This window comes from Podarcis filfolensis (genome assembly GCF_964270895.1).
Source record: "Podarcis filfolensis genome assembly, chromosome: 12".
NCBI lineage: Eukaryota > Metazoa > Chordata > Lepidosauria > Squamata > Lacertidae > Podarcis > Podarcis filfolensis.
This window is the reverse complement of record NC_139614.1, coordinates 25,836,977-25,857,783: the sequence shown is the minus strand read 5'-3', so window position 1 is coordinate 25,857,783 and position 20,807 is coordinate 25,836,977. Positions and strand designations below refer to the sequence as shown.

The window sequence follows — 20,807 nt, the reverse complement described above, 5'->3', positions numbered from 1 at the left end:
TTTGGCATTAAACAACAGCATTCATAGACTGGTGGATGAGCAACCAGGAACCTGGCCAAGGGAGGGGTGGGAGCCAGGGACTAGCTGTAAATAGCCTCTCCCTTACCTTCCGTGAAGATATATCTCCTCCTCATGACTGTGTCCCCCTCTATGCATGTTCACTGAAATTGGGGCAGCATCACCCTGATTTTCAGTTCACAGGCATCTCTGCTCCATGTGCTGTAAAACCCATACAAGATAAATGAGAGTAATTCAGAATGGTGAGGGAAGTTCCAAGCTTCTTGGGTTTTTGTTTATAACCCTCTCTCGCTGCCTGAATGACTTGCATCTGACATTCATAGTGTTAGAAGCAAGGATCGCGTGCTAGATGGTTTAACAATGGCTGGAAACCATCCTGTGACTTCTTTACAGACAGCAGAATGCACCAGATTGAATATATTAGGACTCAGGGGAAAGTTTCTTTTGTGAATCTCTCCAGACTCCCAAGAACATGTTGTTGAGCAAGAAGTTTGGAATACAGGAAGAGATACTTTGCTTGGAAAGGAGGAAACTGTTCCAGAAGGCCTATGCAACTCTATGGCAGGGATGGGGAACTTGCGGTCCATGATCCAGAAGTGGCTTGTAGCTGTCTGTTGATGAGCAATGGTGTTTAAATAACATCTGAAATATATCAGCCCTCATAAGGAGTATGGGGCTACTTTGCTGCGTCATTAGTGCCACCAGAAGATCTTGGATTCAGACAGTCCTGTCCTATGTGGCTTCTTAGGCTGCAGAGCTGGCATTCTGCAGTCAGTTCCATGCAGGTGCAATCTGAATTTGTCATATATCCTAATTTGCAGAGGACCAGGGGCATAGCTAGCTACTCTGGGACCCAGAGCGGTGGGGGCGGGGCGAGCCCCCCATGGTGGCGTGGTGTGACGATCTGCTCAGGGGGTGGCACAGTGATCCGCCCAGGTGGGCAGCATGGCGAGCTGCCCACAGAGTCCACCTGGCAGACACAAGCCCCACGCTGCCATTTTGGGCAGCGCTGGGCCCCAAGCCACCGCGTCACTCCCAGGAGACACACCTGCCTCGGGTGCACTGCAGGCCAGGCCCCACGGTAAGTGCCGCCCCCGCGGTGTGCCATTTTGTTACCCCCCCTCAAGGATGACACCTGGGGCGGACCGCAACCCCCGCATTCCCCTTCATACGCCCCTGCATAGGACAGTCCTCTAACTGAAGTATGTTGCTGACAGTCCTCTGTTTGAAGGGCTGTCTGGTCCAAGTCCTGGGAATGGAGAGCCAGAGCCTTGAGGCATGCCATCAACAGTTATAGCAGACTGAGTCTTACAGGCTGCTTGGCCACAGTGTTTCCACTATAGTGCGACCTTATAGAGTATTTCTATTTGGAGAATAGTAATTATGTAAAAATTTGCATTTATACATGAATCAACATATGCACATTTTCTGCAAATATGTGTCCTTTTTTGTTGCTGTTGAGGCATCCCTCTTTTTGGGGGTGACTTGTAAGTGACCACCCTGCTGAATTACTAAATATGTCGTTGAATTTTCAAGTCACTGAGGGCTAGACTCTTGAAATACCAATGTGAAGATTTCTGGTTTAGACAAGCCTTCACCTTGACACTGACAAACTGATTCCAAATTCTTGCCAACCTAAGACGTTTTGCTGCCAAATGACACCTCTTTCCTTTTGCTATGGCCAACACTTTAAAAATAGGCTTGTCTCCCCATTCAGAAATCAGTTTCCCCTTAATTCCACTGCCCAAAGTGAACTGCTTCACCTAACCCTTGTAGGGCTGGCCCGAAACGAAGAGGCTGATATAAAACACTGGATAAGAAGGAGTTAATAAGTTGAGAATCGAAAAGCCTCGAAGTTTCTTCCTGAAACCAGCAGGGGGTGCTTTTCCTGATTTGTGGTAGCCAAATTCCTACCAGGCATGACCTCAGAAAATGCCTGACAGCGGGGCCTGAATTTGATTATGGGAATTTGTATGTGTCCCCACCCCACCCTTTCTACAAGAGTTACCTCCCCCCCCCATCTTGACAAACATTTTAAAATGTTAAGAGGATGGGGATAAGTTTAAAAAGCAAACATTTTCCCCCAAAGAAATTTATCGTTCAAATTTACACCAAGTTCTCACTCACTGGAGCAATGCAGGTTTCCACTGAGACTTCAGAGTTCTCTTTGTAATCCATTAGTCACTTCCCTCGAAGAGTCAGCCTTTATAGGCAGAAGGGTAAAACAGGCCCAGATGTGGGTGTAACGTTAGAAGCTCTCGCATGTACCTGCAAATTATGAGGGTCTTTTTATAATAATAATATTAAAAATCCGCAGAAAGTAGGGAGAGAGAAAATGAACATGGAAATAAACTTCGAGGGAGATGAGCTAGATGACAGCTAATTATGGTATCATGCTAATCAGTGCGTTTTAAATGAAGCCTCTTGTTCATAACCGTTTGCCTATTCTTTGTCTTCAGGACTGTGATTATGCCCATCGCCTCTGAGTTCGAGCCCGACTTTGTCTTAGTATCGGCTGGCTTTGATGCCGTGGAAGGCCACGACCCTCCTCTAGGCGGGTACAAACTGACAGCTAAATGTACGTACGCATTTTTAAAAGTCTCTGTCTCTCCCCCAAGGAAATTATTCTAGGTGGTGCCAAAATTTTGCCTGATATGCTCCTGTAACCATTTTGCAGCAGTTAGCAAGGTGCGAAGTCAACGCGCGAGTCAACAGGCAGTAGTGTCTGATATTCACACATCCCATGACGAGGGCATAAGCAACATTCTGGCTATTGTAGCACCACATAAGTTTTGTTGGGGGGTGTTCATTTGACCTGGTTTGTTTTTGAGTCTGGCAGTCAGAGATCATAGCAGGAATAGTCTTTGCTCCTTGGGGAGACTCACTACTAAGGGTTTGACGCAAAGGTCCAGTTAATGGCCCAACAACATTAGCATGGACGCGGGTGGCGCTGTGGTCTAAACCACAGAGCCTAGGGCTTGCCAATCAGAAGGTTGGCGGTTCGAATCACCGCAACGGGGTGAGCTCCCGTTGTTCGGTTCCTAATCCTGCCAACCTAGCCGTTCAAAAGCACGTCAAAGTGCAAGTAGATAAATAGGTACCGCTCCGGCAGGAAGGTAAACGGCGTTTCCATGCGCCAGAAGTGGCTTAGTCGTGCTGGCCACATGACCCGGAAGCTGTACGCCAGCTCCCTCAGCCAGTAAAGCGAGATGAGTGCCGCAACCCCAGAGTTGTCCACAACTGGACTTAATGGTCAGGGGTCCCTTTACCTTTACTACATTAGCACAATTGTTCTGGGGAGCTCACCCTGTGTTTCTGCCTTGTCTAAGTAAATAAACTCAGCTGGATATTGCTATACTTAGAAAGAAAGAAAAGCCATCACACACACGCACACACACACACACACACACACACACACACACACACACTTTTTTCTCGTTTCATAATGGTGCATAAACTGGATCATATGTTGCTGCTTCAGATCCTATATTGACTTTTAGTGCAACACCCCATAAAGGGTCTCCCAAAGGCCCCAGATTAAGACCATATATACTGTCTTTGATCTTCATACGCAGCAGTTGTTGATATCAATGGAAATGTTTGGTGCAGCTCAAGATCCAGATATTCCCCTTTGCCATATTATAGCCCCGCTCAATAATTTCAGCATTTCCTTTCCACTGCTAAAATGTTATTAAATTTTTAATAAGACAACCTGTAATATCAGCATGGCTCACAGTGCATTATGAATATTCATTGTATAAAAAGATAAAGGAGAAAAAGAGGAGAGCCATATCAACAGTGAAATATTAAAAGATTGCCATGATAATGCCCAATGGCTTCCCATCCAGCAGGATATGCCAGGGGGTAGGTGCTCTCATGCATACATAGAACTCCTCCACCCATTCACTTTAATGGACAGAAAAATGATACCTGTGCATTCCATTGGACATGTGAAGCTTCGTCCTCTGAAAGGAAGAGTCTGCTTATGCAAGGACTCCACATATGGGCTTGATCTATGGCAGGGGTCAGCAAACTTTTTTCAGCAGCGGGCAGGTCCACTGTCCCTTGTGGGGGGCTGGACTATATTGGTTTTTTTTTGCGGGGGGATGAACGAATTCCTATGCCGCACAAATAACTCAGAGATGCATTTTAAATAAAAGCACATATTCTACTCATGTAAAAACACGCTGATTCCTGGGCTGTCCGCAGGCCAGATTTAGAAGGCAATTGGGCCAGATCCGGCCCCCGGGCCTTAGGTTGCCTACCCATGGTCTATGGGCAACAGAGAGCATATGGTTGGTATGTTCTGTATTTCTGCATTACAGTTTCATCCCTACACATTAAATTAAACCAAATTCTCATGCTGTACTATTGTTTGATTGTTTACAGGCAGACTTTTTAACCCTGAGTAGATTTAGTTACCTGTGGTGCTATGTTGAATTCTGTTGATGAGTTTTAATTTTCATGTTACGTCATTGTGTTACTGTTCTTGCTTTGATTTGTGGTTCTCTGGTTTGGGGATCTTCTGACTGGGGACTGTACATTTTTGTAAATAAATAATAATAATAATGGGAGGAGCAATCCCATGGAGGTCAAGGTGGGGAGAGTTCATGGCAGAGGAGCTGCCACTTCCTCTCTGAGGAAGGAAAGCTCCACAGTATCCTATGTCTCCCAGGAGGCCCTCTCAGGGACCATAGGATTGCACCCAAAATGTCCATCCATTCCTTCATCCAACCAACCAACCAACCAACCAACCAACCACCATCTCTATAAATTGCATTTATATCCCAGCCATACTCCAAGAAACTCAGGGCAGAATATATGACAGTTCCTCATTTTTGCCCTCATTAAAACTCTGTGAGCTGGTGAGTGACCGAGATCCAATACTCCAACCTCCTAACTGGTGTGCAAGACCAGACGTGCATTTGCCATTGCATCCATGAAAAAATGATATGTTCTTCCTTAGTTCATATTTATTAATATTCTGTTGGGAGCCTCCCAGAGTGAATGGGGAAACCCAGCCAGATGGGCGGGGTATAAATAATATATCATCATCACCATCACCATATTTCTATACATTAAAGTTTTTTCTCTGCATGCATCTTGTAATTTTAATAATAATAGAAAAATAACATATACCTTCTTGTCTGTCTTGAATAAAGAACTGTATGCAAAATATTTTCACTGTGATCCAGCTCGAACAAAGCAGTTTTAAACCCCGTTGATTTAAAGGAGTGGCTTAAGCATGTGCTTAAGTGTCTCCCACAGAAACTGGTGGGATGTGAAAACAAAAACAGAAAACACTTAACCTTAGCTGGTTTGTGCCCTTTGTATTTGCTTTATCATAAAATGCTTGGGGAGAAAAATGTTGTGCCTAAAGTTCTTGATACTGCCTTATCACCCGGTGCAGTAATTGAACCATTAAATGGGAACTATCTCAAAGATAGTAAACAGTAAAGTGTCAAACAAAGCGCTGGGTGACTTTTTTCATGGGGAGAGAGGGGTAAGGGGAGCTTCTGCCTTTCCCAGAAAGGCCGGACTTAGTGACTTTCTAGAACTTGACTCTTGCTTCTTCTCTGTTATCTCAAAGAAAACATTTGGCACCATGGGGCAAAGTGGAATGACAATTAGCAGTAGTTTAACAAAAGATGCCCTCAAATCATATATTTAGAAGGCACATCAGTCAATGTGAGATTGGATATCTACTTGCTGCTGAGCCCAATTATTGGAGTCCCTAATGTTTACAGTATGGCATGATAAAATGAATTTTCAAGTATATGCAGTACTGGCAAACTATGCCAAACTCCTGTTCTTCTCTGTGTGTTGAGATTTGTCCGTGTTTTGAAGAGGTGAAATTACATTTCAGAGAAAATTGCTGAGATTTTTAAAATTTTCCCGCCCCAGAAGTCACTCTATTTCACAATATTTCTCTGAATATTCTCCACAATTTTTCCCCCAGCAAGGCCTGCCATTAATCAAGTGTAGTATCGGTTCTTACCATTTAATATCAAATATGTCCTTTATTTGAGGACTGTATATTAAATATGTTTTTGTTGATTCCTGCATTTGCACCAGATTGTTGGACCAGATTTTTATTTTTAATTAATTAATTAATTAAATTTATAGACTACCCTATACCTGCAGATCCTAGGGCATTTCACAAGACCTTTGGGTCCCTTCCAACTCTATGATTCTATTGTTTCTAACGCCCCAGAGTGATGTTAGGTCTGGGGCATTGTGGAAAATGCAGAACGTTGCCCAGGCTACCAACACAGTTGCAGACACCTCAGGGGAAGAAAAAATAAGTTGGTCTACTGCCAGTACTAACTGAGAGTCCAACCCCAAAGACACTGTCCCTGAAGCAATTGCGTGGAATGTTCTCCTACTTCCCATTCTTCTACCCTGAAATAGGGTGGGAAATTTCACAAAACCATTTGTGCCCCATTGTAACTACCATATGAGTACAGTGATACCTCGGGTTACAGACGCTTCAGGTTACAGACGCTTCAGGTTACAGACTCCGCTAACCCAGAAATAGTACCTCAGGTTAAGAACTTTACCTCAGGATGAGAACAGAAATGGTGCAGTGGCAGCGGGAGGCCCCATTAGCTAAAGTGGTACCTCAGGTTAAGAACAGTTTCAGGTTAAGAATGGACCTCCAGAACTAATTAAGTTCTTAACCTGAGGTACCACTGTAATTATTATTGCATCATATCCCAATTTTCCTCTAAGGAGCTCAGGTGTGTGTGTACACTGCTCCTTATTATCCTCCTAACAAGCCTGCAAAGCAGACTTGCCTAATAATTAGTGAGTTGTCCAAGGTCACCCAGTGAACTTCATGGCTGAGTGGGACTTTGTCTGCCATGTCTTAGTCCAGCACTATAACCACTATATCACACTGCATTCTCAGGACTTTATTCATAAGAATTTTTGAGATTTTCTCGGATTAGGGGTTTTTTTAATCAAAATTTCACCCCCTTGCTATTCAAGGCAGACTTAAAAGGAATGTTTGGTGCCCCTAATATTTAGAAGGGTTTTTTGTTGTTGTTGTTTGGCACAAGGCAAATATCTTCTTATTTGCACAGGCTTTTTGGATTACTTTTGGAACTTTGACCTGGTCTGCACTTCCGCTTTAGGTTTTTTAGGGTTTTTCTTTGGTCATTTGCTTTCTTGCATTTTGTTGTGTTTACCTTTCGTTATGTTTTAAAATTGTATTTAAGATGAGTTGCGTGAAGTGGTTTAACCACACTTTGGTAAAACGCCCTGGAATCTTTAGATGCAGGGCAGTGGAGAAGCATTTTTTAAAATAAAGTATAGCAAGTCTGTGACATAATTTCAATGGATCTTTATACGTGAGATCAGCAAGTAAATAGCGATGGCGTTTATTTATTTATGGAGAGTAGCCCTGAAACCAACAGGGAACCGGGAGACATTAGCTGGAGCTCATAGGTCCCTGCTGGACTGTTAAGGGCTCCACGGATTGTTACCTCAAGTATTTTACAAAGCAAACACCTCTTATCTGAGGCAATATTCTCTCCCTGGCCCCTTGGCCATGGACTTCAAAAGCTGAGCACAGGGAAAGCCAGAGAGGCAATAACCTTTAATCTGACAGAGAGGCCATCCTGGTAGGGACAGACAAGTTAAGGAGTCTCTAAAAAGTCTGCTGTGGTGTTTTAACCCCATCAAGCAATTAAAGGCCATTTGTTTCATGGTCTGCACCTTTTCTACACTCCCCAACTGACACACATATGTATTATTTTTTAAAAAACTAGCTTCAGTAGTTGGGATCCTTCCTTCATTAGTCCACCAATGCATTTCTCTTTATCTCAAGCAAATGCCCAAGTTGTTGTTGTTTTTAAGCAAACAACACATTCTGTGTATTGAATTATCTTTCAAGCTATTATGAGTAAAGTACGGGTGGAGCTCTGCAGCCACCCGGCCTGATTCAGAGCAGACCCCTTCCTCCTCCCCTGTTGCGGCCTTTGATTTAACCCCCATGCTCCCACTCACGATGTAGATATTCACTCCCTACTTGTTCCCAATGTAAAGGTAAAGGTAAAGGCCCCTAGACGGTTAAGTCCAGTCAAACGTGACTATGGGGTTGCGGCGCTCATCTCGCTTTCAGGTCGAGGGAGCCAGCGTTTGTCCACAGACAGCTTTCCGGGTCATGTGGCCAGAATGACTATACCGCTTCTGGTGCAACAGAATCCAGAGCGCACGGAAACGCCATTTACCTTCCCACCACAGTGGTACCTATTTATCTACTTGCACTAGCATGCTTTCAAACTGCTAGATTGGTAGGAGCTGGGACAGAGCAATGGGAGCTCACCCTGTCACGAGGATTTGAACTGCCAACCTTCTGATCAGCAAGCCCAAGAGGCTCAGTGGTTTAGACCACAGCGCCACCCACCTCCTGTTCCCAGTGTAGATCTGTATTCACCCCCTTGCTCCTGATGTAGATCTTCACTTACCCTTTCTTCCCTGACGGGGTGGGGCTGCCATTTTGTGGTTCGTCCCAGGTGCCAAAATGTCTTGAGCCATCCCTGTATGGAGGGCCACAGGTTCCTTACGCCCCAATGAAGTAAAGAATGGTGTCACAGCAGGACATAGCTGTGGCGACAGCCTCACAAGTGCAATGCATAGACCAGCTCTCATCCCCATCGATGAAAACTAGGAGCTTAGAGTCCTAGGCTGTGTGTGCACTGTAACTTTACAGCATATTTGAAGCACCGTCTTTCCCTCAAAGAATTATGGGCCCTGTAGTTTACCCCTCACAGAGTTAGAGTTTCCAACAATTCATAGCAAACAGCAGTGCCCAGAATCCTTTGAGGGAAATGGTGTACTTTGAATATGCTTTAAAAGTGCTGTGTGTATACAGTCCTAGTGCAAAATTAAATTACATTGCACAAACTGAGGGGTGTACTGTGAGTCCTTCACATTCCAATTCCAAACACTTATAATAATTCCAGTGGCCTGAAGGTAACACCAGTGATCAAAGAAACAAAACAGAAAAGTGTGGTTGTAGAAAGCCAACTAGGGCAGATTTTGTTGTTATTTCTGGGTTGAGAGGGACCGGAAAAGAAATGTTCCCCTTGCGGCAAATTATTCTGGCTTTTTGTGCCTTTCTGACAATATTTTGGACTATAAATCAGGAAATGAAGTGCTATAAATAGGGACTTTTAAGTATGGCCTTGGAACGCACTAATGTGTAACCTAAGCACAAAAAGCTAGCATGTCAACCTTCCTTCTTTATTCAAGGTCTAAGTGGGATATACAGTGAATACTGAAAAAAAAGTGGTTCATATATTCAGTCCCTGATTTGACCTTCTGTAAAAAGCCTTTGTTTAATCTATTAGCATAGGCTTGTTGGTTTACTTTGTCTTTAGGAAATTGCAGTTCATCTGTGCTTGCGATTTGTCTTGTACCGAACTCATGTCAATAACTCTGTGATCAAAACTGGCTTCAGTATGAGGCTGTCCCAGTTTAGGCAGGAACCGGCCTTCCCATTGATCATACTGCACCAGAAGTCTATTTTCAACTTTCCTCAGTGCTTAGTATGCAGGCCTTCCAAGTGTCTCTATTCTCCAGGGACAGTCCCAGTTTTAAAGAAGCCGTCCCAGTTTCTGACTTGATCCCAGAATGTCCCACTTTTCCTTGGGACGTCCCTATTTTCTTCGGGGAAATGTTGGAGGCTATGTGTGTGCTGTTTGCAGATGGAACACATTTCAGGAAAATAAATCTCAAGTAAAGTATCCTCAGTTGAATTTGCTGATTGTAAAGAAATCCCCTCAGTGGCTGACTTTGGGCTCTCGGATTTCAGAGTCACTGGCGGAGGAAGGAGGGTGCGGTGGGTGTGGCTCACCCCGGGTGACATCCCTGGGGGGGGTGACATTGCCGCCCCGCCCCCCAGATGCTCACGCCTCCCCCGGGTGCACAGCATGTGCACTGCTCTGGGTGCCACAGCAGCTAGCTCTGCCTCTGCCCTGTGCAACACTAAAAATTGGTGCCCCTGTGCCTCTCACACTCTGTTCTACATTGTTGTTGTGGCGCCCCCTATGGCAGTACCCTAAAACTGCCTCTGATCCCCTTTTCTTTGGCTTATTTTAAAATGGCTTTTTAAAAAAAACCTCAGAATTCTGAGTACAGTGTTCACAGAAGATAAATGTTCCATTAACTGGTTTCCTTTTGCCACCTGTGAGGGTCTGGTGCAAGGTGGTATCCAGATCACTGTGACTGTGCAGAAATTAACACCTACACCCTCTAGTGCTGGGAAATAGGGCCCTCCACACTGCTAGCATGCATATATATAGTCAAACCTTCGAGAGAGGAACAATCAAAACTCCCATAAGATACAGCAGGGCTCTCAAGAAAGAACTGCAAAACAAATGAAGATTTTAATAATGAAAATGTAGGATTGGAAAGGCGAATAAGGAGGGACCTCTTTCCCCCCCTTACACACCCCCTACAGAGAAATGGGTTGGGCTGACAAAGGGAGGTGGGCAGCAGGAGTTGGGGAAGGAAGGCCAGGAGAAAACTAAATACCAATTGGAGGGGGGTGGGGAGGAACTGACCTTACATAACAGCCTCATTGCACCCCCAGAAATAATGGTTTGATGGAAATGGTTGCTTTTTCTTTTCCGAGGCTCTGGGGACTCAAATGCCTTTCCAAAACCAAAATAGCCTTATGTAAATTAAGAGCACAAAAGCCCAGTTTTATGATTTGGGTTGCAGTTTAATTCCTTTCTATCTTTCTTGCCATTGTTTAAAAAAGCAGCTCAAAACATCAAAGGAAAATGGCATGTGTTCTAAATCAGGGCTCCAGCACTGAAGTATGACAGCACAAAAATTAAAGCTAAATAAATGTGCTGTTTTAGCTCTCATATTTTCCCCAGAATTGCGTCTTACGAAATCAGCTCCTTTAAAGATGTGGAGGTTTGGTTGCTTGCTTGTTGGATTTGTTCTTTTTTTTCTTCTTTCTAAATTCCTTTATTTTGTTTGATCTAACTCTGATGTTGGTGCCGTGGCAAAAGATCACTCCACTCTCCTCCCCCAAGAAGTACAATAATAAAATAGGTAGTTGTCACAATACGTTTGAACACCAGATCCTGGCTTCTTAGTTCCTCAAGCATACATGGAATAAAATGAAACATTCAAAAGTGTGCTGTGGTGTGGCTTGACAGGCAAGTATGATTTTTACCAAACAGCAAACCTGCCTCAATAGGCAAGGGGGATATTAAAAGCAACCATGGAAGTGTACTACATGCCAAAGGGTTCTGGGTTACAGTAAATTGCATTTTCTGTAAATTGCTTTCCTCCTTGTCCTGCAAATGCTTATTCGTAGGTTCCTCTTTTTGCTTGTTTTTGTGTGTATGTGTACACACAGAGAGAGAGAGAGAGACAGAGAGAGAGAGAGAGAAAGAGAGAGAGAGAGAGAGACTGTCAACTCATAAAATATTAGGATGGGATATAATAAAAAATAAAGTCCCATTCAAAGCAGTACAAAATAATCATTAAAATGACTGGCTAATCAAAAAAGTTTTTTAACAGCTGCATAGGTCTGTCAGTATTAAAAGGTCTTCAAAAATAATTGATAAGGAGGATGCCTGCTAAATCTCTGCTGGAAAGGTATTTCACAGCAGGGGACCATCAACATTAAATACCTGGTGTCTACTTCAGACCGGTCAGGCCTGTGTAACACAGGGGACAGCTAACAGCAGTCCTCCAGATTATCTCAGTGACTTGAGTTGGGAAATAAGGGCTCCGGCGGTCCTTAAGGTATCCCAGACCCAAGTTGTTCAGGGCTTTGTATATCAGCACAAGAGAATTATCTATATATCCTTGTGATGGCAGCAGACATGACGTTTGCTCTTCTTTAGCAGGATAAATCAGAAAAATTCACAAATACACAGTTTCATATATTGGAGCAGGAGTGCCAGTTTGTTCCCGTGACCATGGGTGCCCGGGGCCATGGGTGCCATGCAGCTTGCATGGCCCTGGCTCCAAACTTTGTGGGTGCCTGGCCTCTTCATGGGGAATTTTGTGGGTGCTCAGGCACTCAGGGCCCCAGGGAGTTGGCACCTATGCGTTGGGGGGCTAAACAGCCCTGCATCTGGAAATTTTTTATGTCTGATGTTTTTACAATTTTTTTATATGCTGTAAGCTGCCCAGAGTGGCTGGGGAAACCCAGCAAGATGAGTGAGGTAATTAATAATAATAATAATAATAATAATAATAATAATAATAATTCATAATTAAGCATAAGATCTAGGGTTGTGTGCTACCATAAATCAAGCATCCAGCATTTCATCCAGCAAGACCCAACAACTGCTACTTGGTTTGATACTAGAGTTGCCATATTTCAAAAAGTCAAAACCAGGACACCCCAAAAGTTGTTGAGCTTCTTTTAGGGAGACCCCAAAATTGTTGATCCTTTCTTAAATAAAAACATGCATTGGCTCATTAATAATCTGAAATGCTTTATTTCTATGGACTTATCCTGATTTTAAGCAAGTGGATTACGTATCTCAAACACAATGCAGAATATTTGACTTCAGTTGCTTCTGGGGCTAGCATTTCCTGGGTTGCAGCCCAGGTTGCATTAGGCAAAATGTTGGGGGACAGGAAGCAGTGTAATTCTACTTGATGGAGTGCAGTGCAATTGTCCCGATGAGGAATGGCTTGTTCTTTTCCATTCTGGCTGGAATCTTGCTTTCCGAAGTTTGTCTTCCAATATTCCCAATATCCTTCAACAACGTAGAAGAGCATCCAAACTCCACAAACTGCAATCCATTAGAGTTCTTTGTAGGCTGTTACCTCTGCACTTTCACCCCAGGGGTTCATTTCTGGGCAGCAAAGCCACAGGACTGTATTATGGTCACATTTGCAGAAAGTCCTAAAGGCATTTGACAAAGATATAGGATTTATGTGATACCCTAATGAGGAATTGGTATCCCCTACTACAGATTATATAAGAGCAGGAGGCAAATCTATCTATCATCTATCTATCTATCATCTATCTATCTGTCTATCTGTCTGTCTATCTATCATCTATCTATCTATCATCTATCTATCTATCATCTATCTAATCTATCATCTCTCTCTCTCTCTCTCTCTCTCTCTCAAACACACACACACACACACAACACCTCTTTCCATTTACAGTGGTACCTCGGGTTAAGAACTGGAGGTCCATTATATTTCTGTTGTAGAAGCCCACCAATGCATGATTTATTCATAAACCTTTACGGTTTCACCTTCCAGGTTTCATGATAGCTTCACAAACATGGTTCCTGACCCTTATTACACCCTTACACATACATCTGACATGTGTTCCCATTGCTTAGCTTACTCCCTCTGAGTGCAATACTTTTTGCCCTTTCACTCTGCTCCTTTGGCCAATGGCTCAAACATGCACATAACGGGCTCTGATGCACACTTGGGATTCTGGCATGAACAAGAATTGTCCAATTCACTTTAGTGTTTGGGGTGTCTGTGGCTTGCTGTACAATCAGCATTTTATGAAACACTGTTGTTGGCATCTGTCTGTTTCGGAAGGCAATGGAGGAGCGCACCTTTGAGGGTGGAGTCAGATGGTTGGAAGATTACAGCGCCTGCTGTGGCTGTAGAGACTAATACGGAAGAGACATGCTTTGTTGCAGCTGGGGCAGATAAAGGCATCTGCCTTTCCTGCTGCAAATATACCATGGCATTTCTTCTATCTCAGCTCCTCCCAGTGGTCGTTCCTCCTCTGGTCACAGCTATGAACGCACAACCTGACTGTTTCCAGGCACTGCAATTGTCTGCAAGGGGCAGTGTTGTGTAACCATTAATGCTTATGGTACCAGCCCTGCTGCATGAGCCTGGTATAAGTGCAGAACTCCTCCTCAAATGGCTTAGCAAATTGTTTTAAAATATGCTGCCTAGAGCAGATTTGTACATTAAATAATAGTAAGGGGAATGAATGTACAATTCTCTGCCATAGTGAGATGTATATGGGTGGTAGGCATTGGAATTGCCAGCCTCCCCCCAACCTACTGGTGTTTTGCACTACAACTGACATCAGCCCCAGCCAGCACAGCCAATGATCAGGTATGATGGGAGTTGTAGTTCAAAACATCCAGAGGGCACCAGGTCAAGGATGGCTGGTATAACCCAGGTATCTCTCCCTGAAAGAGATGCATGAGTTGCCTCGTGGACATTCCTTCTGAAGCACAAAAACAGATGCAGAAGCCCCTATGAACTGCATTTCCCACTTCTTTATAATGTCCAGGATTGCTCCACATTTTAAAAGATAAAAAATGCAATTTGCTGATTTGTGAACTGCAAACTGGAAAAGAAGCCTGAGAACATGCTATATGCACTCATTGTGCCCTTTTCTGGATAATATCCAATGTGTGTAGGACCAGGATATTGGATATATCAAGCCTTTTCTCTCACACACTCACAATATCTCTTTGGCTCCAGTGTGCATAATCTGTTTCATTCGCTGTCTTAGTCATTCACTGACACACCACTGATCGTTTATTCTCTTGCTGACACACCCTGAGCAAATCTTCTTTCAATTGCCAATATCCGCCCACATATATACTCACTTAGGAACTATATCAGGATAAGAGGGAGGATTCATTTGTGAAATTTGGATCTAAGCACATTCTGGAGTTTGGATTTGGAATGTAGGGTCATTTTGTGTCTTATTGCAATAACTATATTTAGATATCCAGCATTAAGAATGAGAGATTCTTTTCATCTGCGTGGAGTGATAAAGCTACCATTAACATTTTTGTATGCAGTTATGCTCCCTATTAAGCTGGCAGTTTAACTCTGCTCACACACCAGTGAAAAGCTGAAAGCTTGCTGTGAAATATTCTTTGCAAAATAAGGTTACTGGGCACAACAGTCCAACTTCTCCTTACGCCTGGCTGGGGTTGTTGCAGTTGGAATGCCCAGGTCTCCCAGTTAAGCCAGCACCTTGCTGGCTGATGCTGCCGGAGCAATGGAAGCATCATTTTGTTGGCACTGACCTCCCACTTCCATGTGCCAATCATGTGGGTGGGCTGGCTGCTGACAAGACCTTTGCCAGCAGTTACCAGTGGGAAAACCCCAAATGGGGCATTGCAAGGGAAAGCAGGAGTAGGGCTGAGTCAGGCTTGGGATCACTGGTATGGGGAGCACACCAGATCCTGGTTGGTGCACTGAACTTACTGCCCTCCCTCCAATCTTCTCCCTGGCCACCATGAATGGGAGAACTATGGGTGTGGTGGTGGTCTTGCCACCTTACCCAAGGTGGCTTCACAGTTTACATTTGTAAGTTGCAGGAGTGGTTTCTATCTAAAAATGTAACACGGGGGAATCTATGTGTTTTTCTACTTCTTGAAATGCTGGCCTACAAAGCTGCCCCCACATTATTGCCCTGAATAGAGTTTGTTAGAAAATAAGAAGAGCCCTGCTGGCTTAGACCAAAGACCTCTCTAGTCCAGCATCCTGCTCCCCACTGTGATTAACTAGAGACGTCTATGGTAATTTATAGATTCCACAGCCTTATTTCCTTCCTCTTGCCCCCACATACATGCACATTGCTCCAAACCAGGGGTGTACCTTGGGATTGGGCAGGTTGGTCTCCAACAAAGGTGCAGGCCTGCCCTCCCCCCCCCCCCGGCAAAAATCACACCTCTTCACTCTGGCTTAGAGTTGCTCATCTACATGCTCCCTGGGGCGCTCTAGGAGGCCAGGCCAGGCATGCAGGCTACTTTGGATGCCTTGGCAGAGGAATCTGGGTGTCACTGGCATTGGCCATGGCAGCAGCCCTGTGGGGCCGGCTTCCCAGTTGGCTATTAGAAGTATGAGTGGAGCCTGGAGGGAAGAAAGATGGAGAGAACAGGTAAAAGTTGCAGGAGGAAGCAAAAGGAAGGAAGGAAGGAAGGAAGGAAGGAAGGAAGGAAGGAAGGAAGGAAGGGGAGGGAAAAGCAGTGAGCGGAGGGAGGAGGCAGGAAGGCAGATGGATGGATGGATTGAAAGAGGAGGGGAGGTGGAGCAGAGCAGACCCAACCCTGATGGCCGCGGAGGAAGTCACTGGTGGAGCATAAAAGGAAGCAAACCTTTTGAGTTTCTGGTCTGTGGCCTCTCCTGGCTTCAGAGGCACCAATACAGCTCCTTGCCAAGGGTGCATGGGAGCCTAGGTATGCCTCCACTCCAAACAAATTATTGCCCCACCCCCCTGCCATGGCTTAAAAGTCAAGAAGTCAGTGATGGACCTCCGACATGTCATTTACCTTTAAGATCATGAGCATGGAGAAATCCTGGATTCAAATGTTAACAATTAACTAGGTGGCCATAGAGAAGCTACTGTCTCTCACCTTCCTAACACTACTCACCTCCAGTCTGCAACACGGGAGTAATATCATTCTAGCCTCAAGCTGGCTGATATAGTGTAAATGATGTGATGTAAACATTCCCAAAGTGCTGTATGCTGTCTGACAGCTTTTGCTGCAACATTATACACATTGTGGGGAGTTGAGAGATGTGATGATGATGATGATGATGATGATGATGATGATGATTAAAGTGTGCCTTTCCCTTCCCTCCCTCCCCCAAAATATGCATCCCTAGCATGCCTTAAGAACCCTCTCTCCAAACAACTTTGAGTTATCAGCAATCAGCAGCCATGAGAGCAGACTGGACAAGACATATGTCAATTTGCCCTTTTAATCGGAGAGAGAGAGAGAGAGAGAGAGAGAGAGAGAGAGAGAGAGAGAGAGATTAAATCAGCTGGGAGATGCTTAGAGTACAACTATGATTCCTCCTTGTCTCTTGGAAGAGACACATTGCCTGCTTCTTTTTAGAAACCACATTCCTAGGTTTCCTAGGGTAGTTCCAATAACTCATTTCTTAACAGGAAAATGTTCTGGTTTAGGAAGGATTACTCTGAAAAGTTTTGACAATAAAATTTCAGCAACTTCTAAATTGTCCGTGTTTCCTAAATACCCAGCCACTTGGGGATCTGCCTCTAGTCTTCTGAAACCCGGGCTGATTGATAACAGGACTCTATCACACTGTCCAATGGAGGGGGAAATTCAATGTGGTAGAACCAGCAATGTCGTCTGTATATCAGCCATAGTTTAGGTGCCTCGGGGGAAATTGTAACAAGTAATCCAGGCATTGAAACAGCTTCTCAGTACCTCTGGCTGGGCTCCAATGGGCTATACAGTGTTGGCAAGAACTTCCAAGTTTCGCTTGACACATCTTTGTAATAGAACGTAGCAGAAAGTTGCTCAAGATGTTTTATTTGGAAATTACAATTAATCAGGAGGCTTTGAGGGGCCAAAACTCAATTTCAACACAAGTTTCCTCTGTTTTGCTGAATTTCATCCATTACCTCTGCAATAAAGAATGACAGGCGGTGCATTTCTGGCTGATTATGGCATGTGTCAGGTGGATCGAGGAGGCAGGAAGCCAAAAGGAAAGTGACTAACTACCCAAGATGTGCAGTAATCCCTTAGAAATGCACTGTGCTTCAGAGTCCCTCTGCTACGATGAAATGGAATTGATTAAACACAGTGGCCCGCATCCAGAAGGTGCTGAGCACTTTCGACACTCAGTGAAAGGGTAGGTGCTAATCAGTGCCAGGAGATTTAGCCCGATCCCCTGAGGCCATTTACTAACACAAAACTCATTCCTGTTGTACTACTGTGGCTTTTGGAAGGGGTGGATTATTCATACACAGGATATCGATGAGGTCTACTCATTAGGACCTTTGCCTGGGGTTCAGGGGACTTCAGGGTTCTCTGTTTCATCCAACCACAAATGTTCATTGGGATGCTACAAGAGAAATCAGATTGCCTAAAAAGCACTCTTTCAGCCCAAATGGTCAAATATTGTCATCAATGATATTTGGAAGCTGCTCTGGGAGCCTTTATCAGCTGCAGAATAGGATAAAAAATGGAAGTGGCACTCCTACAGGTACCATACAATAGCCATTCTACATTTGTAAGAAATTGATCGAGGGAACTCCTTGACTATTAACACCAGGCAGGAACCTTCGCCGTACCAATTGCTGGGAAACACAGGTGTGCAGAGTGCTATTGTGCGCATCTCCAGCTTTCAGGTTTCTGATGAAATAGGGTGCTGAACTAGACGGACCATTGGCTTGATCCATCAGGCTCGTATTCTGTTCCAAGCATGCCATCTGTCAGCCATGGTAGAAAGCTGGTACTTGGTCATGGGTGGAAAACCTGTAGCCCTCCTGCTGTTGCTGTGGTCTAAGATTCCTATCCTCTGTGACCATTTGTCTTACTCTCTGGACCTGATGAGTGCTGGAGTGTAACAGCATCCCAATCGTCACAGTTTCCTCACCCCTGCACTAGACTATACTGGTCGTTGCTATGACACAGCCTATCCTTTTATACACAGTCCTAGCACATTTGAAGTGGGGAGCATTTTTAATAATCAGATTTTAATTTATTATTTTAGTTTCATATTTTTTTCAGTGTAAATGGCTGTTTGACATCATTTTTAGCAGTAGCAATGTGATGGTGCAATGCTTAACATGGTTATCCTATGCACGCTTACTTGATAGCAAGGCCAAGAGAAAATCTGTGGCATTTATGTCTGAGTAAGCGCTGTGGTCTAAACCACAGAGCCTAGGGCTTGCCGATCAGAAGGTTGGCAATTCGAATCCCCGCGACAGGGTGAGCTCCCGTTGCTCGGTCCTTGCTCCTGCCAACCTAGCAGTTCGAAAGCACGAAGTGCAAGTAGATAAATAGGTAGCACTCTGGCGGGAAGGTAAACGGTGTTTCTGTGCACTGCTCTGGTTCGCCAGAAGCGGCTTAGTCATGCTGGCCACATGACCTGGAAGCTGTACGCCAGCTCCCTTGGCCAATAAAGCGAGATGAGCACCGCAACCCCAGAGTCATCCACGACTGGACCTAATGGTCAGGGGTACCTTTGCCTTTACCTTTACCTTTAAACATGAAAAGGCTGAACATGGATTCGTGTACTTTCATGTATCCAAGTGCCAGTGAAAACACATATTTGTTCACTATTTGTATGGTTGGAAGCACATGCAAGGAGATAACAGGTTCAGTCCTTGGCATTTCATGGTAGGAGTAGGAAAGACTCTTGTCTGAACCCTGGAGAGTCAGTGTACAATACTGAGCCAGATGAACTAATGGTCCGATCCTACGGTGCTGCTTACTAGAATATGGCTGTGCAAATGACAAACAGTAAGTTGGCAAAATACAACTGAAAAGTTTGAGGTAACCAAAGTTTAGAAAATGAGGACTCTGCTCTGCTTTCTATGGACTTGTTAAAATAGGTTATTATTTAGCAATCAAAGATTAATTGCTGAAAACAAATTACTGCAGAACCAACAGCCACATAATGAAATGATCTATTATATAAATCGCGTCTTCCTGCAAAGTGTGTTTTAAAACCGCCGATATTTGTTTAACATACAATTACTGTCTAACACAATCAAAATTAAAAGCCAGTAAGGAACAAACCATTTAAATGATTGCTGAGCACTCTCTCTCTCTCTCTTTTACTTAAAAGCTGTCCATCCTGCCCTCCCCCCCCAAAAAAATTAGGAAACACTAGTTACTACCAAAGGTCAAAGGTCTATCTTTCATAATGAGGTATTTTAGGATTAGGATTTATGGCTGTGGAATGTGTACATGTGTTTATGTATATATGACACATGGGGCCTTCTTATGGCACCGATCCTATTGGGGATATTGTGTTCATGAAGCAATTGATCCAACCGCTATGGGAGGTTGGTAGCAGAGCATGTGTTTTGCATTCAAAATGGCCCAGGTTCAATTGTTGGCATCTTCAGGTAGGGCTAAAAAGACTTCTGTTGGAAATCCTGGAGAGCCACTGTCAGTCATATAAACCAGGGTTTTCCAAACTTGGGCCTCTGGCTATTTTTGGATTTCCTCTTCCTCTTCTTCTTCTTCTTCTTCTTCTTCTTCTTCTTCTTCTTCTTCTTCTTCATAGCCTGCCCATCTGGCTGGGTTTACCCAGCCACTCTGGGCAGCTTACAGCATATCTAAAAATATAATAAAAACATCAGGCATTAAAAACCTCCTAATACAGGACTGCCTTCAGATGTATTCTGAAAGTTGGGTAATTATCTCCTGGACATCTGAAGGGAGATGTTCCACAGGGAGGGTGCCACTACTGAGAAGGCCCTTGTTAGCAGGACCAGTGGTCAGGGATGATGGGAACTGCAGTCCAAAAGCAGCTGGAGCTCCAATTTTGTGTAGACAGCACTGAGGTAAGTCACATCTACACTGTACATTTAACGCACGTAGCTTCTCCCAAAGAACCATGGAAATTGTTGTTTGGCCCTTGAAGAGCTTCAGTTCCCAGCACCCATAACAAATTGCAGCTCCCCAGATTCCTTGGAAGAAGCCATACATTTTAAATGTGCATTAAATGTGCTTGAAATGTATAGTGTGGATGTGACCCTTAGATTAACCAATGATCTGACTTGGTATAAGGCAGCTTCCTGCCTTCTACTTATTTGTCATGACAGCAAGCCTTAAGTTAATGGTTTTCTTACTTCCAAGAACCCCATACATCGGCCCATTTGGCAAGGAACCACTGAACATCTGCCATGGAAACCCAGCGGGAGAGCCTGTTTCATGACGTAAGATGCACCTTCAGCTCACGTATGGCCTTGACCAGACCTGCTGGGTCTCACCACTGGCCCTCATGAACTAACAGCACTGGTGGGCAAGGTGTCTTTCAGTACACCTGTACTACTCTTTTTATTGAGGAAGCCCTGAGAAGCT

At 44.2% G+C, this 20,807-nt stretch overlaps 1 protein-coding gene across 4 annotated transcripts in view; it reads left to right on the top strand.

Moving 5' to 3' along the window:
- Positions 1-20,807, top strand: part of HDAC9 (histone deacetylase 9) — a 466,741-nt gene that overhangs the window by 410,165 nt on the left and 35,769 nt on the right. For all 4 annotated transcript variants that reach the window (XM_083578505.1, XM_083578499.1, XM_083578500.1 and 1 more), the window contains one exon: positions 2,478-2,596. In XM_083578505.1, the coding sequence (XP_083434631.1) occupies positions 2,478-2,596 (119 nt within the window). The remainder of the gene's footprint in view (positions 1-2,477; positions 2,597-20,807) is intronic.